Below are 19746 nucleotides of genomic sequence, written 5' to 3'. Positions count from 1 at the left end.
CAGTCAACAACAGTAGTAATTATCTTCTCGTAATAGCTTAAAGAAAACTTGAACAGAAAATAAATTTTCATTTTTAAAGAGGCACTGTAGTGATATACGGTAGAATGCTGAAAATTATTTAATTATTTATGGTGATCATCCTGGTTTCAGCATCAGAAACCCTTATATATATATATATATATATATATATATATATATATATATATATATATATATATATATATATATATATATATATATATATATATATATTGGTATGTAACCACACCCTCCCAGTGATGTTTTGCCTAGGCTGTTTACTTATGCAGAATTCATCTCCCAGAACATTCTGGAAGACCAGGTGTCGGTTTTGATGACTTTGAAACACACTGTAAACAAACATTCTGCAGTGATGCACCTACCAGCAGTAAAGATGTTGTCATTTGTGGTAAGTGTAAGAATGAAAATCAGGAATTGGTAACTTTTTACAATGGGCAAGTATTGAGTAAATCATTTATGATGTAATATTGCTAAAAAAGAAGCAATTTTATCCATAACTTATATTCAATATATTATATTCAAAAGACTGCATTGAAAAATCTGCTTCATTCAGTTGCAAAATAAAATGCATTAGAGATCTTGCCTTGAAGTGTGATCGTTCACAGTGATCATTCTCTGATGGTAAACAGATCCCGTCCTCTTTGGCCGCGATCATTCCAGCGATACAGGTGTTCTCCTTGATGTACGATATGCAGCATTGCTTCTCTGCCAGCCTGCAGCACAGGGGAGGAGACTGTTATTATGCTTATTATTATTATTTTACTGCAGGTGTTAAAGCGTTTATTTATGGGTATAAGTGAACACATACTTCTTTTTGTTAATTAAAAGATACGTGTGCATATTACATACATTTGATCTAACAACTCTACCTTGCTCCCTGCTGAACGATGTAATTATAAACTGTTATTGAAGAAAGCTGATGATGTGGTGGCATGAAAGCTAGGGGGTTTAGCATTCTAGCCTTGCAGTGTCCCAGGTTCAAGGTCCACCAAGGACAGCGTTTGTATGCTTATCTTGTGTGGAAAGTACGGAAACAACTAAACATATAGAACAGGTGCTGGTTAACGGAATCGGCTGCTGCTAGAAATTGTGATTTGCTAATCTCAATTCATGTTACCTGGGTGGTACTAAATGACATATTAGGAGAAACGTTTGCTCTTTACTCACTCTCTAGTTATGGCTCTTAATTAGTTTTTTTTGTTGCATTTGAATTTACCCGGTGCTTCCTCAAGCCCCTGGCAGTTCCGCACTCAGCCGTTGGTTCCCGGTCCCCTCCGCTGCAGAGGACGACCTCTCCAGGTCGTCCTCTACTGCGCCTGTGCGAGCGCCTCTGCCTCACACTCAGCCACTCCATTCCTCCTCAGTCAGGACAGCAGTGCCACCTCCGCCCTTCTGCTGTGCAAGTCAAATGAAACACTGTTGCTCTCCTGCCTCCTCCCTCCTCACTCACTGTCAGACTCCTCACACAGCACAACAAGCTGCTTTTCCCCAGTGATTACCTCTTCTTCTCACTCCTGCATCCAGGACTTCTCACGAGCATCACCTCTCCTTTGGAATGCTCTCCCATTGCCAGTCTGTCATGCACTGAGCCTGAAAACCTTCAAACATACTCTCAAAACACACCTGCCAAGCTTATAATTTGCTATAGGTAGCAGTGGAGGCTCATTTGCTAAGCCATGTCTCTCCTTCCCTAGTGTCTCCAACCTACCACCCTCTAGACTGTAACCTTTATCATATGAACATGTACCAATGTTGTCAAAGCGTGACTCAGCCACAGTACCGGGCAGTCTAGCGGGAGACAGGCAGTCTCAAGGGAGGCTCGAGGAAGCCCCAGGTAAGTATAAAACCTGAGACCTCTTTGGTCTCAGGTTTCCTTTAACTAAAAAGTTAAAAAGAAGTTAAAAAATAAGAATACATAGAATTCACTTCAGAAGGCCTGCTAACATCTTGCAGGAGTATTTATGAATAGCTGCAGGGCGGAGGTCCACACAACTGCTGAACAAATATTCTGAATCAGATCTTTCACGTGTGTCATTCTCAGAAAGGTCCAAGAAAAACAGGCGCTTAATACCGTGTAAGTGCGCCGCATTCACCTCTGTGTCACTCCTGCTTTCATCTGTATCTGGGCCAAGCCACAAGATTACGACATGGCCAGCACAGATGAGAATGGCGGGATTTAGGCCTTTATTTGACATAAAACCTGAATCTGAGATCTCATATCAAAGCTTCTCCCGCTCCCCGGACTCTTGTAAAGTGCAGAGGAACAGGGCCGCCATGTTTTTTTGGCTGTCACCTTTCAGCGGGTTTTATGAAGCAGTAAATCTTTGGTAACTGCTCAGCTTGTGCTTTGTGGATTCATACTTTGTTTTCATTTGTTATAAGTCTATTTTTTTTACCGTCTGTTCTTCATAACACACCTCGTTTTGTGTTACGAGCATTGGGAAGAAAACATGAGATAATGCACCGCCTCTTTGGCTTGTGTAATGAAAACAAGTCTTGTCTTTGGTCTCCAGTGACTCAGCCAAGCCAATAACTATCCCCTATTAATAATTTCATTCAGTTATTAAAATGAGACTTCAAATATGCAAATTTTCAGATTGTTTAACCTTAGCCTCACCCTGGGGTCTCTGCTCAAACTACTCATTCCTTTTTTCTTCTAAAGGGATAAAGAGCAATACCATTATATACAAGAATTAAAGGGCACCTGAACTGAGAGTGATATGGAGGCTGCCATATTTATTTCCTCTTTCTGACTGCAGTAGCATCTGGATCACACACCTGAAACAAGCATGCAGCTAATCCAGTCAGACTGCAGTCAGAGCACCTGATCTGCATGCTTGTTCAGGGTCTATGGCTGAAAGTATAAGAGGCAGAGTACCAACCAGACAATTTGCATTTTAAAAAAGGAAATAAATATGGCATCTTCTATATCAGGTCGGGTGTCCTTTTACAGAAAACTTTTTTCGGCTGACGTGCTGCTCCATTAGTACGCTCCTGTCTTCCGTGTCACTGAGAAGAGGCACCCCTGCAGGAACACATGGACTAATGGAGAAGCAGCCCCAGTGACCACATCTGTGGGGGAAGTGGGCGGTGGAGGAGGGGGATTTTCAAGTAGCACAGGGACCCCTAATGCTGCTCTGGGAGGGGAGTCAGAGGGGGCCTTGAGGCTAATTTTGCCCAGGGGCCTGTCCATGTAACTAGTCCTGTCTCTGCTGAGAATCTAATGTGTCTAAATCCAAACCAATCTGTAGATGAAAGAGAAGTACCGGACCATGTCAGCCGAGCAAATTGTTCCCCTCCTTACTCCGCCCGCTGGAAGCTGCTCCACTGTAGGTATTGCTGTCGTCCCCGTTACATAGTAACAGAATGTGTCACTATGCGTCAATGTGCGTCTGTACACACCTTTAGGATAACTTTGAGGGGAACTAATGAACTTATCTGTATAGTTTTGGGGTACTGGAGGAAATTGGAGTGCCTAGAAGAAACCCACACAAACATGGGGAGAACATACTGTACATACTACAGTAACCCCCCCCCCCCCCCCCCCCGTTATCCAGAACTCAGTTGACAAGTCTCAAGCAACCAGAAACAAAAGTCCTGGCCTTACAGGATGCATAAATCTACTTTTTTGCATGCTACACTGGGGCATGCTGGGGCACTGGCCCCCTCTGGGAATCACTGTGCCCCTCTGAGTGCCCCCCCCCCCCCCCCCGTTCAGTAACATACAGTTAACTACTTTGAGGCTCCAGCAGCATACAGTGAACAGGATAGGGTCTATAGAAAACTCTCCATGTCAGCCTGAGTCTATGTAGACTTTAAGTAAACCAAGGGTCTTATCTATTTGCCATAAAGACCTCACAATCCTTGCAAGATCCCTTGTAATTAATGTATATGGATGACACTAATATTTGCGAAAAAAAAATCCCTCTACCTCCTTCTGATTGGATGTTCTAACATTGCCAGTCAACAGGAATAGAGTCTGAAGAAGGCTTACACGCTAATGCTTACTGTTTTACTTTTAAATTAATCAATAAACTAGGGATTGTATTTTACAGACAGAAGTTTTGAATCAGGATAGTAATCCTAGTCTGCAGGAATGCTTAGCTACTAAGATAAGGAATCACACACACAGTGTTTCACTCCCTCCTACCTCTTCCCCCTCCCCTCACTTGTAGAGTCCTAAGACATAGGCTGGGGACTGGAATAATTTCTCTGTGCTTTGTCTACACAGGAACAGCCTGCTAGCAAGTAAGGATTCAGGCCAGTTTCAGTCACCACAGACTTACATGACTTGTGGTCCGCTGCAGGTCGCCGCATGGCAACATAGGTAGGCGCTTGTGTTAGATTCTTAGATAGTGCACTTCTGGCGCAGTGTATTGCACCATGGGTAGCATGAACTACCACATAGACTTTCATTAGGCTGTGGTGGGTTGTGGTAAAATTATGAAGCAGGCAAGAAAACTAGCTAAGTACAGCTGTAGTTAACTTTTCTTCAATAATAGCACCATCATTTGGACAATCTGCTCTGCTCAAAAGCCACTGAGTTCTCTTTGTGATATTTATATTTGGTTCCTATCATTGCTGAACTAGTTAGCCTTCATTTTTATCACCTGAGTTAGGCAAAAAATATCTAAAGCTCGCCATACAAACATCAGTTTTGAGCACCGAAATGGGCCCCACCAGCCAGCCATAATGCCCGATTTGTGCCCCCCAAAAATTTGAAGCTGAAACTGCCACTGCTCTTCTGGCATCAGTCGATCCCCGTTGGTGCCCGATATGTTAGTTTTACTGTATTTCTTAGATCAGCAAAGATCACCTCTGTCTCTTTCTCTCATCACAGATTTCCTATAAGAACATCCCAGTATAAAGCTGAAAAATTGCAAATACCTTCTGTTTTTACAGCAGACCTGAACTCAGAACTTCCGCTCTGCTCTAAAAGATAAGCAACAGCATAATATCCATTAAAGAAAAACATTTCTTTGTTACAGCTGGTACAAATCCTGCAATAAATCTACCGTGCGTTTCATGGAAGCAGACATAGGGCTCGATTCACAAAGCTGCGCTAATGCATAGCATGGCCGTGCTATGCGTGTAGCGCACAATGTTACTCACGCGAAGTTTTACGCGCGCACAGGTTTGCATGCACGCTAACAAAGCTCTTCACATGTTAACGTGGCACAGTGCGCGCATTGTGACGCATTAACGTCCAAAGAGCTTTGTTAGCGCACGCGTGTAAAACTTTGCACCTGTAAAACTTTGCGCAAGTAACATTGTGCACTGCGCGCATAGCACGGCCATGCTATGCATTAGCGAGGCTTTGTGAATCGAGCCCACAGGGTTAACATACTGTGTTTACAAATGAGCTGCTCTGCTGAGGCTGCTGATATTCCTGAGCTGGTGCAGCTGAGGGATAAAATTAGACTTGTGATTAGTCACAAATGAGAGGGAATTAGACCGGCTAAACTCTCTCTATGTTTCCCTTCTGTCCTGTGCATGAGTTCAGGTCTACTTCAAATGGTAAATTTATATTTATATCCAGTATATCCGGAGTTGGATTAGACATTCCTGTATGTGTTCACACGCTCAGATGATGATTTGGCAAGCGATATTTCAGCATGGTGCGTAGTCTTGGCCGCTGCCTGTGGGAGTCTCCTGTTGCAGTCAGCCAGATTTTTGGCACATTGCTGAGTGTTACACAGGAAAACTGAATCTGTCTGAGCTGCGATTTAAGAATACGCTGTTCCTAGAACAATTCATTCATCACCGCACCCTACAAATCTGCATTGTTACATCGCCCCCTCCCTGAATCACTCAACTTGCATCCATGCTGTCATGATAACCTGTACAGTAGTAACCCTCCGCAGATGTTTTATGATTGCTGTTCATTTCCCTTCCAAATTTAAATTATAATTGTATGTACCTGGCGATACAGCCACGCCAATCAGATAAAATAAGTTACAAAGAAAGTAATTTGTACATTATGATGACATATTGAAAACAACAGCAGGAGAATTATCCAACTGCTAGTGGACTTCAGCAGGGCCAGGCCGAGGCATAGGCTGGAGAGGCTCCAGCCTCAGGGCGCAGTGTAGGAGGGGGCGCACAATTCATTCAGCTGTCATTCCTAATTGTGTTTGAAGCAGAAAGAAATAAGAAAAGGAGATACATGGAAGTGACTACAAGCCATATAACTAGAGATTAAGGTGTTGGGGGCCCTGGGGTGCCTCTTAGTCTAATAGCAATAAGTGTGTAACGGCTGGGGTGGAGGGGCGCACTTTGGTGTCTCAGCCTTGGGTGCTGGAGGACTTTGTCCCGGCTCTGGACTTCAGTCAGAACTCAGCAATGCATGTTGCCACCATACACAGCCTATGTACTGCCCAGTGCCAGCTGAAAGCTACTCCTTAGAATGCTTAGTAAAAGATTGCTTATTCTTATTCTTTTTAGTTAGCCAATAAATGGTATAATCCTGATTTAAAACTTCTTGCTTTTACTGATGGCTAACACGGTACAATACCCTACTGATACTACTATGCTTGAAGATACCGCAATGTACTGCACTTTCCTGGAGCTGAAGAAAGACCTGAAGAAACTTGCACAACTGGACAGCGACATCTTTTTCTTGACTACATGCAAAAAGGAAAAACTTATACCTCAAGGACTAAGGATACAGAATCCCACCCTGCATACATACAATAGCAGGTTTGCAGAAGAAATCTGCAGGAGGAGCTCGGAAAGAATACGGAATAACCTTATAAGAGTCTGCTATAACCGTAAGAGGATTACAAAGGATGAGGTACAGAGCCTGAAACTGTCTCTGAACTGTCTCTGAATGATGACCCCACTGGAGCATGGGAAAAACTACAAACCTTCTATAGGAAACTACAGAGATTCCTAATTAACAACAAAAAGAAAAAACTTCAGAGACTTAGAATTAAGAGTGGATGCCTGGATGCACAAGCAGCAGAAAAAGAGCAACCCACAGGTGTAATGAATCTTTCCTCTTATCAGGCTACTGAAGCTGAAATGTCAGTACTCTCCAAAGGCCTGTCATTCTGCCCTGCGAGACCCATAGACAGGATTGCACTCTGTGGAGATATGGAGGAATTTTTCAGAAAGCTGCGACTCAAGGAACACTACCATGATAAGGGTGCCTGTGATACAATGGATAATGGACCAAAACGCACCAGATCTAAAAAGAAGAAAAAAAGATGGACCCCCAAAGAAGGAAAAACCCCGGCCCTGGATAAATACACCAACAAAGTCAGACGCAGAATCTCTGACAGGATCCTGAATAATAGAAAGTCACTGGCCCAGAACGTAACACCACAGGAGCGACAGGCCATCAGATCCCTTAAGGAGAATAAGGACATTATTATTAAACCAGTGGATAAAGGTGGTGCCATAGTCCTAATAAACACCAGTGACTACATTCAGGAGGCACAAAGACAATTATCCAACACCACTCACCATGCCAAATTACAGGGTGACCCCACAAAAGGCTACAGGATGGCACTCAATAGGATGTTTAACAGATAGGGCTCGATTCACAAAGCGGTGCTAACCCATTTAGAGACTTTAGGCGTGATAACCATTGCATTACGCTGGTGAAAAGCCAGTTTAGGCATGATAAGTTTAGGCGTGATAAGTTTAGGCGTGATAAGTTTAGATAAGTTTAGATCGCGTGCAAAGTCCCACACGCAAAGCAGCGCCATCAAACTCTATGCGAAGTGCACTAGACTTTGCTAGCGCAAAACTTTTGATCAGCTGTGCACTGCAGTGCTAACCCAGTTGGTGCTATAGTTATCACGCCTAAACTTATCACACCTAAACTTATCACGCCTAAACTTATCACACCTAAACTTATCACGTCTAAACTGAGTTAGCACCGCTTTGTGAATCAAGCCCATTGCATGCAAACATCAGACAACATGTAAGGACACTTATCCCTGAAGAGCCTAGAACAGCCTGCTTTTACATGCTTCCCAAGATCCACAAAGAGGGAAACCCAAGCAGGCCCATAATCTCAGGGTGCAGAACTCTTACAGGAAACATTTCAGGGTGGCTGGAAAACATCTTGAAACCTCTTGCCTGTTAAAGACCCAGCTACATACAGGATACCACCCACCTCCTGAACAAACTGACAGCCATCAGTACCTGAGGGAACCATACTGGCCACGATGGACGTGGAGTCCCTGTACACGAACATCCCCCATGATGATGGTATTGCGGCCTGTCGTAAATATCTTCAGGGTCAAGGCATACCTGTAAAGCCTATTGCTGGACTGATCAAATTCATTCTCACTCATAATTATTTCACTTTTGGACAGGACCTCTATTTACAGCAGATGGGCGTGGCAATGGGTTTACGATTTGCACCACAGTATGCAAATTTCTTCATGGACAAAATCGAAGAGGAATACCTTAATGCATGTTGCATAAAACCCATGGCCTACTTCCGCTTCATTGATGATATTTTAATCATCTGGTCCGCAAGTGAGGATGATCTTCTCCAGTTCCACAGGAACTTCAATACCTTCCATTCTACAATCAAATTGAAACTTACATACTCTCACACAGAGATTAACTTTCTAGACACCATCATATACATCACGGGTAACAACCTACCATCCTCTGTGTATCGCAAACCTACAGACTGTCCCACATACCTAAGATATGACAGTTTTCATCCCAAGCACATTAAGAACTCTGTAATTTACAGCCAAGCTATAAGGTACAACCGGATTTGTTCTGACAGGATGGACAGAGACAAGCACCTGGATCACCTTAAGAACACTTTCATTAAACAAGGTTACAGTCCTCCTATGGCTGAGGCCCAAATCAGGAAAGCCAGCAACATCCCCAGGACTGAACTCCTGAAATATAAGCAAAACCAGAAAGAGGAACGTGTCCCTTTGGTTGTCACCTACAACCCACACCTGGAAATCTTAAGGAGGATTGCTAAGGAACTTCATCCCATTTTACACAAGGATCACAGACTGAGAAAGATATTCCCTAAACCTGTCCTCTTGTCATATAGGCAAGCACACAATCTAAAACAGATGATTGTCAGGAGTTCTTTGAATAGGCCTCAACAAACGGAACATCACCCTGCCGACAAAAAAGGTGTGGGACCTGCAGACACATTTACTCCACTGACAGGTTAACGATACCAGGTTCACAACAGGAGTACAGAGTACAAGGCACATTTTCCTGTGATTCCACCAATCTGGTATATCTGATCATGTGTTCCAAATGCCCCAATGTTATGTACGTGGGAGAAACTGGACAAACTGCGCAAACGTATTAATGGACACAGGCACCCTATTAACGATACCAAATCTGAACTCCCAGTTGCTACACACTTTCATTCCAACAGACACAGCATGTATGATCTTCGTGTCACTGCCCTGAAGGGTGGCTTCAAAACGTCAAATGATCGATTAATAGCAGAAACAAAATGTATAAATTGGTTCAAAGCAGTGGACAAAGGCTTGAATAAGGACAAAAACTTTTTATATTGGTATGAGGCTGATGATATTTAAACTCTCAGCCTATATAGCTAAACTTGTGAACTCAGAATTTACGATACCTCTGTGTCAGTCCAACTCCCAGGTCTGTGAGCATGGTGTAAACAAGGATTCTTATCTCAGCTAACAACCTCCCACCCTATTTAGATGTTCTGTTTCACTTAAGGCATCTTAATGACATGTATTGATGCTTGAAAAAAATCTATGTTTTCCCTTTTGGTGTTGCATGTATAAAGCTGTCTGTACCATCAGCCTGCAAGCAAACAGGATTTAAGCCCGATGAAGGCTGCAAGGCCGAAAGCTTGCTTATTCTTATTCTTTTTAGTTAGCCAATAAATTGTATCATCCTGATTTAAAACTTCTTAGTATAATAAGTGCACATGTAAATTTCGGCCCCATATATCCACAATTGTAGAATATTGGTAATTATACTGATATTCTTACTAACTCTCTGTACCCTAATTCTCACACCAGGAACCTTTCACTACCTATGCCTAACACTAACCAGCCCCTATGGCCTGGATTTCGGCTACAATTATGTCCGTCCGATTAAAGCCACACAGGGCCCCAAGCAGAACATGCTTGCAGTAGAGCAATGCTCTGTAGTAAAGAATTTCTGCAGACTGAGAAAGATACATTTTTATGGGCCCTCTGGATCTCCTGCAGCCCCAATCAATTAATCTGGTTGCCTGGTTGGTAATCCTGCACTGCGTCCATCGTGGCTATCTGTTGCTGGGGACGTTTTAGTGCCGCCATAGACGCCTATGTAAAGCCATGATTAGTGGCTACAACAGTAAATTTGGATGTTGGAGGTGCCCTAAAAAAATTAGCACCAGCTAAAACACCCTTTGGGCACCTCCAGCATCCACTTTAGTATGCACATGTATGAACAACAACAATAAAATCATGTACGATAAACCGTGTAATTTTCTGCTGTTACAAGAAAGCTCTCTTCCTAAGGCAATCTACGGGTTTCCAACGGTCTGATGCCACATCTTTTCTCTGCTCCTTAAAGGGAACCTACGAAGATGAAAAGCAAAGGGATCCACATCCTTTGTTTTAGATTTTGACACCCTACTCTCTTTCTTTCTGTTGTGTCATTAGAAAAAATATCTCCAACAGGGACAGAAAAAGCTTAAAGGGTTACTAAAAAAAATCAGTTTAAAGGGACTCTGAGCACCTCTCATGGGCATGCCTTTAAGACTCCAACCAGTACTGCAAAGTACTTAAAGATGCATACCATTCTGTAGCTTGTGCTCTCCTCTTTCATTTGATGCCGTTCTACACCAAATAGTTTTCGTTCGATTTCAATTTAGAAATCGCGGCTGCCATCTTGGCTATGTTATAACTTCCGGGTCACCCCTGCATTACTGAATGAAGCAGGAAGAGGAAGTGACACGCATGGCCATTGCAAGAGGCTCCCCCAGAGGGGTCATAGCACGACTTTGTTGGAAGTCGCCTGGCTTAAAGGCATGCCCATGAGAGGTGCTGGAGTCCTTTTAACTTACCTGTGGCTTTTTGCAGCCCCCTGGATTTATCCTGTGGCCACACAGTCCTTCCATGATTCTCCAGTGAGCAATGCCAACCCTGGCGGAGGCTACTGCACATGTGTGGCCCCGAGCCGTGCACACCCTGATCGCGCTCCCATTGCTGGGAGAACTTTGCACATGTGCAGTAGCGATTTTCACATACTGCGCATGTGCAGAATGCTGCTGGCGAGGAGGCACCTGGCCGGCCAGCTTTGCGAGGGTCACTGCTACTGACCTGAGGGTCTCCGAACGGCGTAGGCACAGGATGACTCCAGGGGCTGCAAGAAGCCCCAGGTAAGTTTTACTGATTTTTGTTAATATTGCTTTAGATTTCCTTTAAGGCAGGGAACACACTAGCTGCGATTGTGTGCAAAACACGTCTGTTTCCATAGCCTTGCTCAGGAAATGCTGGTCGTGACTGTTCGCGTTTTGCTTTCGTAAATTTCTGCATGTTTTAAAAAATTGTACAGCTTTCCACTTTTCCCCCCATGACATGCATGTTTGCCGTGGAATGATTGTGGCAAAACGTTTGCGGAAAATGCGATCACAAAGGCGGAAGGAGACACGGGAATTGCAGGAGAAAACAGCCCTGCAAGTGTGTTCCCTGCCTTACATAGGTTCCTCCCCTATTCTATCTCAAACAAAATAAGATTTTTTTCGACTGAATCCCCCTTAAATATAACATCTCAGGTCACCTGTTTCCTGTTTCTATACAGTGGGGCTGTGAGGCAACCTCTGTGTTTTCCTCGACTTTCCGCCTTGACTTCTGGCAGATCTTGTTCTGTTTGTACAGTTGGGTCTGTGGAGAAATCTCTAAGCGCTAATATATTTGGACAAGATATTTGGGTGCTGGTGGTCCACACAATAAAGGGAACGCTTAGTTCTTATTTCCTCTCTAAGAATGATGGGAAATTGGAACAAGGCGACTGTCTTTGTTCTTTATTTTGGGAAGCTGAAGCTGAGCATATGGAATATGAATCATATTAAGGTGCATTTAATAGTCATCCTTCAGTTCTGTGACTGTAATTATTCTCTGCTGCTTCTGGACTCCACACCTTCCTCTAACGTCCTGCTGGAGGACTCTGCTCCTTCCGCTATCTAACCCTCCTCTCCGGATATACTCTGTGCTGCTGGAGGACTCTGCTCCTTCCACTATCTAACCCCCCTCTCCTGATATACTCTGTGCTGCTGGAGGACTCTGCTTCTTCCACTATCTAACCCCCCCTCTTCTGATATACTCTGTTTTGCTGGAGGACTCTGCTCCTTCCTCTATCTAACCCTCCTCTCCTGATATACTATGTGCTGCTGGAGGACTCTGCTCCTTCCGCTATCTAACCCTCCTCTCCTGATATACTCTGTGCTGCTGGAGGACTCTGCTCCTTCCACTATCTAACCCCCCTCTCCTGATATACTCTGTGCTGCTGGTGGACTCTGCTCCTTCCACTATTTAACCCTCCTCTCCTGATATACACTGTGCTGCTGGAGGACTCTGCTCCTTCTGCTATCTAACCCTCCTCTCCTGATATACTTCGTGCTGCTGGAGGACTCTGCTTCTTCCTCTATCTAACCCTCCTCTCCTGATATACTCTGTGCTGCTGGAGGACTCTGACCTTTCCACTATCTAACCCAATTTATATTATATATAAAAAAACATATAGATAATAGTAATGTCTGTCTTTTTTCTGTACTGTAAATGCCACATGACTAAAATAAATATACAGCTCAGTCTGACTTTAGATTTATGACTTTCATTACATGTAAACTAAGAATACTGCAATATAATGGCATCTGTGTTTTATTGCCGTGGTGACAGCGACTCAGCTGGGAGTGGAGCCCATACATTCTGAGATTTGACAAGATATAGAACACATAGCTGCATGTTTAATGTCACAGTCTACGCTGACAACATAATAGACAAAATATGAGTCCCTACAGATTGGGGAGGAGGATGGAGGGAAGTAATAGGAATTTTAATATGTTCGGGGAAAGAAACACACTAAAACAATGTCTAGAAATTCAACTTTTTTTGTATATTGCTGTTACATAAATAAATAAGATCAGAAGATTGTGATGTTTTAATGGGTAGAGTATTTGGGAATGGGGGGGGGGGGGGGGGCAGGGATGTTAATAGTAAGCCTGTTTTGTGTTTGGAGGAAGCATCTAATGGCCTAGCTTTTTGATCTCTAAACAAGACTAGAAATGTACTGCAGTGAAAATAACATAAAATAACATAATGAATAAAATTGCTTATTGTTTACATATTAGTTTATAGATTATTTAGTCAGTGTTTGCCCAGTGTAAAATATTTCCTCTCCCTGATTTACATTCTGAAATGTATCAGGTTCATCACTGAGAGTTCTATGCACCGAGAGATACTGTATTTTGCTTGCTTGAGAGTTGGAAGAAGCCGTTATTCCCCACAATGCAATGGGGTTCACAGACAGCAAACTGTCAGGACCATGGTCATGACATCACATTGTGGGAGGGGTTTCACCACAATGTCAGCCACACAGATCCCCCCGATGATCTATTCAAGAAAAGGAAAAGATTTCCTGTGGGAAGGGGTTATCAGCTACTGATAGGGATGAAGTTCAATCCTTGGTTAAAGTTCCTCTGTAAGCTGTGTATGCATGCTTAATGGTGGTGTTAGAGTTGGTGTTATGGATTTTGTCAAAAGTTTGTCAAAATTTGCTGTTTTCTCCATACATTTTGGATTACTAGAGATATTTATTATAATTTGGTACTGGCAAAAGTTCTTACATAGCTGAATGCTGTATTTGGTTCTATGGGGGACCATTTTCTAATAGCCAAATTGTCTGGCATGTTCTGTAACTCTGGCTTCTTTGCCACTGCATAGTTAGCTACCTTGGCTACCTATCAGCTGGTAAGCAGGGCTCCCAAACTGGGAGGGGTTGGGGGTAACTAGACTTGATAGGGACCCCCTGTACAAATGATAGCATGGGGCCCCCTTGGCCACATGATCGGGAGCCGGTAAATGGCATCCAAGAGTGTTCCGGAAGCATGATAAAATGACACATGCTCCTGCACACGGATTTTGTAGGTGAACAAGGAGTTTTTTTTTTGCTAATTGGCTGCACTTGCAGTTGGGTAGAGGGAGGAGGGGGGGCCTCCAAAGCTTCTGGGCCCCCCTGCGATGGCAGGGGTTGCAGGGGTGATTGTCCCAAACAGTACATTGCATCAAGTAAGCTTTCTGCACAACCGTACTGCACATGCGCTAGTATGGTCCACGCCTGCACAGTTGTACGAAACCGCTCATGCACGGCTTTTCCTCCTCGTACACAGAGAGACGTGCAGCACGGCAGCCTCAAACAAGAAGAAGGTCTGGACCAGCAGCAGTGTGGTTGAGGAGGACATGGGAAGTCTCTAAATAACCAGAGGTTTCCCTCTACTTAAAGAGCGCATAGGTTGTATTAAGAAATAACTTTAATGTAAACCTCTTGTAACCTCTTGAGGAGCAGAGGTTTATACCCCCCTAGTGACCAGGCCATTCTTTAGAATTCCGTGCTTGACAACTGTAACGGTTTATTACTCGGTCATACAACTTAGCACCCAAATTCATTTTACCCCCTTTTCTTCTCACAAATAGAACTTTCTTTTGAAGTTATTAGACTGCTGCTATTTTTAGTTTTTTTTTTTTTATTATTATTAATGAATAAGGACCAACATTTTTGCAAAATGTTGGTCCTTATTCATTAATAAAATTTAACCCCCCCCCCCTATTGGCCCTAGACTAAGATCCATACACTACACTATACATACATAGACATATGCCTATGGTAGGGATTAGATTGTCAGGCTGGCAGGTTGATCTCTGGAGTCCCCTGCGTGCATCAAATTTCAATCCTTGCGAGATGACGTCAATAGGCATCCAGGAGGCATGAGAGAGCTGCTGTCTTGCCGCCAGGGGTGCAGCAATAGGGGTTGCAGAGGTTGCTCTACAGATACTTTGAATAGTGGTAATCATGAACAAGCTGTTCCCCATCCCCTGCTTGCACCTCTTACACTGTAGTTGCAATTGGCAGGTTTTGGTGCGCTGTATCAATTGTAAAACTTGCATCTGGGCCCACAGCTCCTTAGCTATGCCACTGCTTGCCGCCATCCTGCGTTAGACAGACGGGAAGTGGTTAATGTTCTAGAATCAGTAACTCACCCGCTTGCCCGTATATCAAGTATCGTTTTAAAACTCCGCCCCCATCTGCAGATCTGCTGTGGTCATTTTTATCCAAAGTGATTTGGAATCTCTGTGGCCACACTCACCTGCATTGCTGCTGTCCGCCACCCAGCTCTGTGGGGGCAACCACAGAGTTTCGGCAACAGATGAAAGGTGGATGGAGTTTCAAAGAGTACTGACTTACAGGCAAGTAGGTGAGTTACTGCACCTGGCATTCACAGATACTACTAATAGCTTTATCCACTTTAGGACTGCGGTAATTGAAATCTACACCCTGTTTGTCACCTGTTATCCCTGCCAGGATGTAGATTTCAATCACCGTGCTGTACGGACCCGCTGCTACCACTGATTATGCCGCTCTCCCAACACTGCAGGCCACTCGCTCTGCCATCGCTATGACAGCAGAGCTCCGTGAGCTGGTCAGGAGCCAATTTCATTGACGGGAGATCGGCGCGATTGGCAATAGCGACGGGTCCATGTGGTGTCATTAAGCTCCATTTTTTGGTACCAGCGGTCTCTGGTCCTTAAGGGCCCAGAGACTGCTGGTTACAAAGTTGTTACAGTAATTCCAGATCACAATGTAGGTTGTCTATAAATGTCTAATGTTTTTATTTTTTGAAGTCACAGGTTCGCTTTAGCATCATCAACCTCTCTACATAACACAACAATATAACTCTCTTTGTTTATTGCGGGAGTCCTCTTTAATATGAGCCCACGACAGAGAGCAATGATCAACTGTGCCATATAACGAGCCCAGGAGAAACATAATTTACAACAGTGGAAATGGAAACAGACGTTTTATGGGAAAGGTTTACATGTACATCCAGATCATGTTTACCAGCGGGGTTGTAAATCCTATTCTCCCAACAAAAGGAGCTCTGTTCCATTTGCATACGGAGTGGTGAAGTAATTGAAGACAAATGGTGCCATCAATATAACCCGTACCGCTACTGCGCCGCCCCACCATAATGCTGATGGAAATTAGATTAAAGAATTGGAAACTTTCTACGCTGTTCACGGACTGCATCTCCGTCTATTCCAGCTCATAAAACCAGCAACGTTTCGGATCGTGTAAAAATTCCAGGCCAGGATATAACATTTGTTTGCAAGAAGTCCCGTGCATGCGCTGGAAGAGAGGTGGGGCTGGCGGTTCCTGGACCATCAGAATGTGCAGTAAATTCTTTCTATGGTAAACTGTCTGGGCCACGACAGAGACAGAAACAGCTGTGCAAAGTCCCAGTAGAATATCGGAGAAAAGAGAGGAAGAAATATAGACGGAATGGAAAGGATTGTTACCATACACAGTTCCACTTTTCATTTTTTTTTCAGTCTGTCATTTTTTTTAACCGATCAATTGTATTGATTGCTTAAAGAGACTCTGTAATGAAAAAAGTTCCCCTGGGGGGTACTAACCTCGGGAGGGGGAAGCCTCTGGATCCTATCGAGGCTTCCCCCTCCTCCATCCCACGGTGGTCTCGCTGCAGCTCACTGAATGCACAGCCGACAATTTGTCAGGCTGTGCAATATTTATCCTATTTCGGAGCGGAGAGCCGCTACTGTGCCTGCGCTGGAAGCCGGGAAGGTAAATATTTACATGCCCCCTGTTTGGAGGGGCAGCGAAAGAGCACCATGGGAAACATGAGGACGGTGAAAGCCTCATTAGGTGAGTACCCTCCTGAGGTGAGTACCCCCCAGGGGAATTTTTTATAGCTACAGATCCTCTATAAAGTGATCCGAGATGAAAAACTAACAAGTAACTTGTCTATATATCTTATCTAAAGTTTAGATCGTTTACACAGAAACTCTATCTGCAAACAGCTTCAACAGTTTATGATTATTTATTCCTGTGATACAGTGAGAGCGGTTATGTTCTGTTTGTCACATTACACACAGGCAAGCTGATCTATATCTCCTCAGCCTGTGAAAACTTCACTCCCCTCTCCTCCTCCCTCCTTCCCTCTTCCTCTGAAATCTCTGGCTAGTAACCTCCTCCTCCTCCTGCCCAGACTGAGCTCCCATAAGCCCTTGCTACTAAGGCTCAGAGTGCCAAGGCTCTCTGGAGAAGCTGTGGGCGAGGCTTGTTTAGTTTATAGGGAATTAGAATATTAAAACAAAACAAAAAAAGTATTGGGCTTGAGGAATGCCCTATAAATGATATGAAAGGAACACAATTATGCAATGAGTAAAAGTTGGTCTCGGACCCACTTTACAGTGACACTGAAGCGGAAAAAACCTTATGATATGTGTATGTGTATGCGTATAAGTGTAGTACGGATAATTAATAGAACATTAGTAGCAAAGAAAATAGTCTCATATTTTTATTTTCAGTTATATAACGTTGCATCAATCTCCAATATTTTCAGTTTACAAACTACACTCTGTATTTTAAACTATGAAACAGAGCAGCGCTAATGACCCCTTGAACTTTCCTGCAGTTTAAACAAAGGGCTTGTTCACACTATGAGCGCTTTGAGCTTTACATGTGAGTGTTCTCACATGAGCCATAAGCTTTCTTTCCAATCGCAAACGCGGCTCCATCACCATTTCCTGAGTGTTTGCACTTTAATACAAGGTATAGGAAAATCGCTTGAAAAAGCGCTAGGAAAAGTCATTTTGTGATCACTTTAAAAAGAGATTCAGTTCCAGGTCCAGGACACAGGACGGCTGCCAGAGGCTGGAGCCTGGAGGTAGCCCCGGGTAAGTAGATTATTTTTATTTGCTTGCATCTGTCCTTTACAGCAGCCTATTGCAGCGGAAGGAACATGCATGCAGGTGCTCCTGTCCTTTCATCACGGCGGCCGGCGTGAAAGTACTGCGCATGCACGATTAAAGTGCGCATGCGCAGTACTTTCACGCCGGCCGCCGTGATGACGCGAGGCGGCCGGCGTGTGACGTCAGCCGCGTCATAGGCGGAAGGAGCAGCCCGACACTCTGCCGAGTGTCGCCCGGGCTGCGGCCTGTCAGCCATTCCGGAGCGGGGAGAAGGAGAGGAGCCAGGACGCCGGCGTGGGACCTCCCGACCAGCACTGGGCTGGAGAAAGCCCCTGGTGAGTACAACTTTCTTTTTTTGGGTGAGCTCGGAGTCCCTTTAAAGGAAATAAGAAGATATGGAGGCTGCCATATTTATTTCCTTTTAAACAATACTCTTTGGCTTCAGTAGTGTCACACACCATAAATAAGCGTGCAGCTAATCAGGTCAGACTTTAGTTAGAAAAACTGATCTGCATTCTTGTTCAGGGTCTACGGCTGTAAGTGTTAGAGGCAGAGGATCAGCAGGACAGCCAGGCAATCTGTAATGTTTAAAAGGAAATAAAATATGCCAGCCTCCCTATCCCTCTCAATTCAGGTGTCCTTTAACAAGATTTTAGCAGACAGGCATTAGATACTACATTCCAGCCCCATACCCCTGTGTGCAGCACCAAGAAGGTAACAAGCAGTAAATGTGTACTCCATGTTTACAATATGTCATGTAATGTAAAGTGGACTGCCACATTATGATTTATAAACCCTTTGTAACTCTATGGCCTGAAGGCAGATGACAATCTGCGATGCTGGTAGTGATTATCCAGGACTTTTAAGATGTAGCAGGTAACAGACCTCCCTGTAGATGGGGGAGATGTGGGTAAGGGGGGGGGGGGGGGATGTTATACATTTTCCTTGACTGACAGTTACCCATAGGAGGGCATGAGATCCTTTTAAGCTCAACACACACCATACAATTTTGGTTGTACAGATTTACCAAATCTATGTAGTATAAGGGCCAACAGATTGAAAATACCTTGAATGATTGAATGGGGAAGCTCTTATACTACATGAAAGTGGTAAGATTGAACAACCAAGATTGTATGGTGTGTGTTGAGCCTTAGGCTGCTCTATGGACAGTCCCCTCCAGGATGCTGTTTGTGGGCCGTCATTCCGGGGCCTGCATCCTGTAATCGTTTATCTTCAACCACTACGTTGTTTTATGAAAAATGTATAATATTGATGTTGGTGAAATTGCATTGAGAATCTGACAATCAGAGTATCAGTAACATGATTACTGGTACTCTGCTATTTCCAACAATGGTGATTTAGGCACGTCTTCCCAAATGAATTGGCTAGCCCTATACTTCTCCTTTATCATTATTACATTCCTAGCACCCCCCCCCCTTTTCCGATGGTAACCCATTCCTGATGCCTAATCCTCCCTTATGTCTGTCACTAAAACTAAGCTCCCCCTATGGCTGGCACTTAAATTAACCTCCTCCTATGCATGGCACTAAAGTTAACCTCGCCCTATGCCCAGCACTAAAATAAAAGTGGACCTGTCCTGAACTCTTGCACAGGACAGAAGGAATCAGAGACATGCACCCTGTATGTATTTAGAGAGTTTAGGAGGAGGGGGGGATAAAGAGGTAGAGGCACAAGACAGAGAGCCTGGTAGGAGAGGAGAAATGGCAGGAAGACCTCTCACCAATAC

At 44.0% G+C, this 19746-nt stretch overlaps 1 protein-coding gene across 6 annotated transcripts in view; it reads right to left on the bottom strand.

Moving 5' to 3' along the window:
* FBLN2 (fibulin 2) overlaps positions 1 to 19746 on the bottom strand; it is a 220999-nt gene that overhangs the window by 28985 nt on the left and 172268 nt on the right. For all 6 annotated transcript variants that reach the window (XM_068253138.1, XM_068253141.1, XM_068253142.1 and 3 more), the window contains one exon: positions 623 to 752. In XM_068253138.1, coding sequence (XP_068109239.1) covers positions 623 to 752 — 130 coding nt within the window. The remainder of the gene's footprint in view (positions 1 to 622; positions 753 to 19746) is intronic.

Source organism: Hyperolius riggenbachi, chromosome 9 (genome assembly GCF_040937935.1).
Source record: "Hyperolius riggenbachi isolate aHypRig1 chromosome 9, aHypRig1.pri, whole genome shotgun sequence".
NCBI classification, from domain to species: Eukaryota; Metazoa; Chordata; class Amphibia; order Anura; family Hyperoliidae; genus Hyperolius; species Hyperolius riggenbachi.
This window is presented reverse-complemented; position numbering and strand designations above follow the sequence as displayed.